This window comes from Pyrus communis, chromosome 16 (genome assembly GCF_963583255.1).
Source record: "Pyrus communis chromosome 16, drPyrComm1.1, whole genome shotgun sequence".
NCBI classification, from domain to species: Eukaryota; Viridiplantae; Streptophyta; class Magnoliopsida; order Rosales; family Rosaceae; genus Pyrus; species Pyrus communis.
Window position 1 is genome coordinate 5,529,304 of NC_084818.1, and position 4,974 is coordinate 5,534,277.

At 37.1% G+C, this 4,974-nt stretch overlaps 1 protein-coding gene across 2 annotated transcripts; it reads left to right on the plus strand.

The window, feature by feature from the left end:
* The first annotated feature begins 419 nt into the window (after positions 1-419).
* LOC137720500 (eukaryotic translation initiation factor 3 subunit F-like) lies at positions 420-2,853 on the plus strand. Of its 2 annotated transcripts, none has more exons than XM_068459576.1 (6): positions 420-743; positions 923-1,002; positions 1,384-1,613; positions 1,993-2,114; positions 2,194-2,307; positions 2,517-2,853. In XM_068459576.1, exons 1-6 carry the CDS (start codon positions 537-539, stop codon positions 2,604-2,606), a joined length of 843 nt encoding a protein of 280 aa, XP_068315677.1. In that variant the 5' UTR covers positions 420-536; the 3' UTR covers positions 2,607-2,853. The 2 variants fall into 2 exon arrangements, with proteins under 2 accessions (XP_068315677.1, XP_068315676.1); XM_068459575.1 differs by having other exon boundaries at positions 422-758.
* Positions 2,854-4,974: the final 2,121 nt, after the last annotated feature.

Sequence of the window (4,974 nt, forward strand, 5' to 3'; positions counted from 1 at the left end):
ACCTTAAATGAAATTTGCAATCATATTTAATCCAATAATATGTGATTTTTAAGGAAGTTTATTTAAAGATTGAAATGGCTTCAAGTCTCTTGTCCCAGATTCTCCTTCTTTATTTAATCCAATAATATGTGATTTTTAAGGAAGTTTATTTCCAAATTCTCCTTCTTTGTAGTCTCCTCATATTTGAACGGCCATAATTAAGTTACGTCAACATTTTGTGTTGACTTATTTGTAGAAAAAGAAAGAAAAATAGGAAAGTAAGAGAGGAGGGGAGAGAAGGGAATTTGGAGGGGAGAGAATCATACTCTGATTTTGCCAACTCTTATTCTTGAAGCCTATTTGGGCCAAGACAGGCCCATTAGACCATTGGATTTCTTAATGATGAAGGGCCTAAAATAAAATGAAAATAAGTGAAATCCAATACTCTCTTCTCTCTCTATCCCCCAAAACCCTAGTGCTCTCGCCATCCTCCGTGCTCTTTCTCGCTTGCACTCTAAGCCCTAAACAAAATCCAGATCCATCGGCGGTGAGAGAGAATGGCGGCGATCGAGCACACTGTGTTGCAGTTCTCCACGTCTCCGTCGTCGAGCTTGTCGGCGAAGGTTCATCCTCTCGTCATCTTTAACATCTGCGATTGCTACGTCAGGCGTCCCGACCAGTCGGAGCGCGTCATCGGCACGCTCCTCGGCTCCGTCCTGCCTGACGGAACTGTCGACATCAGAAACTCCTACGCTGTTCCTCATGTGAGCGCCGAGCAGGTTCTTCTTCCTCATTTGTTTCTTTAATTTTATTATTATTTAGTGATTTGGGTTTTCCCCCTGTTTGGTTGATGAGAAAATTGTGGTTAATTTCTTTAACACCATGAATTTGTGATCCTGCGTTAGAATTTTAGTGACGTTTTGTTTCGGTATCTAATATTCAGGTTGCTTTAGATATTGAGTACCATCACAATATGTTGATATCCCACCAGAAGGTGAATCCCAAGGAAATCATTGTTGGATGGTAAATGTTACTATCTTTTCTGCTTTAGATTTCTTAGTTATTATCGTGCAACTTTTCAGGCATTTTTAATTGACGAATTCGAATAATTTTGTGTTTCATAATGATATTCATTCCGGTGAAATGTTGCTTCTTCTGTGTAATTTATGTTTTAATTCGGTGCGGAACTTGTAACTAGAGCCAAAAATACGAATTCATAAATGGAATAGGGAACATCCTCGTATGTCATGGTACGCGTGAGAGCGCGAGCTCAATGCTCCCCAATGATAGTTTCGCAAATTTCTAAAAGTTCATGCTAGTTTATTTTAAACATATGTAATAGAGATTTGTAAGTTTTCAAGTTGATTGGAATGCTTATTGTTGTGCCTTGATCATTACTTGTAGGTATTCAACTGGCCTTGGAGTTACTGGTGGTAGTGCATTGTTTCATGAATTCTATTCTAGAGAAGCTCCCAACCCGGTTCATTTGACTGTTGATACTGGATTTGTTAATGGAGCGGGTACCATAAAAGCTTATGTTTCAGTGAATTTGTCTCTTGGAGATCGGCAACTTGCTGCGCAGTTTCAAGAAATTCCTCTTGATCTTCGCATGGTTGAAGCTGAGCGAGTTGGATGTAAGTTTATCCCTCTATTTACTGTTTGTAGCATCATGTGACCATATTGGTGTTCACACGCCCAACACATTCACTTGATCTTCCCTGTATAGTTTTCTGACTTGATGGAAACAGAAGTGACTTTTACGCTAAGTTTTGGAGGAAACTCGAAGGAACTAGTAATTCTGAGAATTACAATTGGTTGAAGGAACTAGTTATATGTGCTATATGTGCTTTTCACATCAATAAAAAATAGTTTGTTTGTCATTTTTGTGCCTAAGCTTTTATTTAGTACATTGGTTGAACTCATTGCTTCCTACTAATTTTTGGATATCATTGTTTGAGCTTTTAAGCACAATGCAGATCTGATTCAAAATCATATGCTTTTCCATGATGACAGATGATATTTTAAAGACCCCAATGGTTGACAAACTCCCAACTGATCTTGAAGGAATGGAAGCCTCAATGGAGCGGCTTCTAGCTTTAATTGATGATGTTTACAAATATGTTGACAATGTTGTGGTTAGTAACGATACTTAACCTTCTTAAGTTGGTCTTTCCATTTATTTTACTTAATTCTAATGAGGTATCATGTTTTCAGGAAGGCCGTATTGAACAAGATAACACTATAGGGAGATTTCTTTTCGATACGATTGCATCTCTTCCAAAACTGTCTCCATCAGCTTTTGATAAGCTTATCAATGACAGCCTGCAGGTGCGATATATTTTGGTTCATTTTGTTGTATCATGAAAGATACAGATCAAAAAAATTCAGTTACTTTAGTTATCTATTATCAATGTCGTTCACAGCTTCCTGTTGTCAGTTGTAGGGTAATGATGCAAAATAGTTCTTCAATACTAGGGTTATAAGTTTGGCGAGCGTTTCTTTGACATTAAACTTGTCCTTTTGTTTGTTACTTACAGGACAACTTGCTCTTACTGTATTTGTCAAGCATCACAAGGACACAGCTCACCTTAGCCGAAAAATTGAACACAGCTGCTCAGGTTCTGTAATGCCTTCGCTTACAGTACCTATGTCATGAGATTCTACTTTTGAAAGTAATCTGTCAAAGGATATATGACCAACTGTGAGAACGGGATCTTTGTTTGCAGAGAAGGGTGTAATATTTTTATTTCCATTGAAAATATAGGTAGGATTGTTCAATCTTTTCAATACTGCTTTAATGGTTGGCTAGAAACATGATCAATTTTGGAGCTAATTTTATGGTTCGTATCCTGTTTCTGTACCGTTGTTTGAAGCTTCGACTTTGTAGTTTATTTTACCAAATTCAGAATAGGTTGTTCCCTAATTCTCAAAACTGATTTGATACTCCTGCTTGACTTGTTTTTCCATCCGTAGGCCCTTACTCTCTTGACGGGCACATATCTAATATTCAACACTCTGTAAATTTTTTCTCCTTTGCTGGTAAATCCAGGAGGCTTCAGATAATTTTGTTTTTTGCAATGTTTTTCGAGAGGTGAACTTTCTTGACGAAGCCATTGCTGACTTGGGGGCATAGTTTGTCTTCGTTTTATACCGGTATGCCCAGCCGGGTAAGCGCTACTCTTCTCGTTAGTAATTTACAAGCAGGTAAGTCAACTTGGTACAAGAACGGACCTAGCCTCTAGCCCACTCCAACTTACACAACTCTCCTATGCAGATGGCTCAGCCCCCGCCCCTGCCCCCGTAGCATTTGTTGGTTGGGTCTGTGCCTCACTAGTTAAGAGCATTTATTTCTGATAAGATTGAGAGTCCTACGTTGAACTTCCCTTGTCCATAAATATCCGCTTTGTACACAATGAGTCGCCCGATGAATCTGTTAATTTGAATATGAAGCGGGTAAAATATCACACGTTATTATCAGAAATCACACTAAGTGCATGTACATGAAATTTTTTCCTTTTGAATACATTCGATATTTATTTACACTGTGAATTTGAACTCGTGACACAATGGATTGAAGAGAGCCCCAGAGCAATTCACCAATTGTGCATATGCATGAACAATAATTAATAACAACCAAAATTAAGTTAGTGGGTTAACACGGATCATAATTAATAAAACCAAAATTAATTTAGCGGGTATGGGGTTAACAGGATACCTAATAATCTAATGAGTTTGGCCACTAATTAGATGCCAGGCAGCAAACAACCAGTACATATGATTGGATCTTTTTCCCCCAAATTCATATTCTCTTCTCTTAATTATAAAATAAGGAATGTTTGATCTGAGTGGGGTGGCTTTTGGCCTTTTTGTCTTGATGATGGCGGTGAAGCTTCCACTGCAGCAACAGCAGCAGCAATGGAAGACAGGAAAGTAGAAAACAAGGCAAGATGTTTATGGGGCGGCCTGGATTTCACGCGTGCCCTAATTCTAGCTTATGACTTCTTGAATCTCACGTTTTACACATTCACCATAACGCAAATCTTTACCCGACTCTTTTCCACAAATATTATAACAAAAGGTTTATACTTAGGGTTTATAGCTTTGTAGATATATTAGATAGAGATGATTTCAGCAATGGTTTTTGAATTTTAGCTCAATTAGATCTTTGGTCCTTGAATAAAAAATCCGTAAGTATTGGTTTCTGCACTTGTTTTAATGTGGAGCAAAGATGATTTTGGCCAACTTCTTTAGAACTTCCATCCATTTTTTGTCCCTTTAAACCCTTTATTCCATATCTTAGCAAGTTCAGAGACCCATGCTCACGAATTTTTAATTCAGAGATCAAAGTTCCGATTGAGATAAAATTCAGAGACCATTGCTCTAATTATCTATTGGATTAGATTAAGATAGATGGACAATTACAAAAGACACACACAGAGGACAGTGTGGCACTTTTACCAATCTCACACTTCCAACCTACTCTCTTTATATTTAATAGTACTGGCTTGGTTTCAAATGTTTTGGTTCTAATTTGGAAGTTGGGATTTTCAGTCAAATGTAGGTAGTAAAATGCTTTGATCGAGAAGCATGCGTTCCTTAAGATAATAAAGTTCGTAAACCTAATTTTGTTGAGAGAATGTCCCATACAAAGATCAAAGAAAATATATGAGCTTAAAAAGTTTTAAGTCCTTCCACCCATTGCTAACTTGCTATATGATTTTGGGTTAGATATTCGCATTTAAGTCACACGTCACTTTACTTGTTAAAAATTGTCTACATGTTAGATACAAAAATGCCTCACGTTAGTGAATATATTTGAGGCTTATTTTTAGCTACGATAAAAAATAAAAAATAAAAAAAATTCTCACTTTACTCCTTGTGCTCTATCACTCCATGTATTTATATTGTGCCTCACTTTATCTTATTTTGTTAAACTCCGTCGTATAAACCGTTAACTTGTCACATTTTAATCTATTTTATAATTTTCTGTTAACC

Bases quoted from the DNA above. Each gene is read 5' to 3' on its own strand.
- LOC137720500 (XM_068459575.1), top strand. From the start codon at position 537: ATGGCGGCGATCGAGCACACTGTGTTGCAGTTCTCCACGTCTCCGTCG. The intron at 1,614-1,992 runs GTAAGTTTATCC...CCATGATGACAG, and splicing joins TGAAGCTGAGCGAGTTGGAT to ATGATATTTTAAAGACCCCA. The intron at 2,308-2,516 runs GTGCGATATATT...TGTTACTTACAG, and splicing joins TTATCAATGACAGCCTGCAG to GACAACTTGCTCTTACTGTA.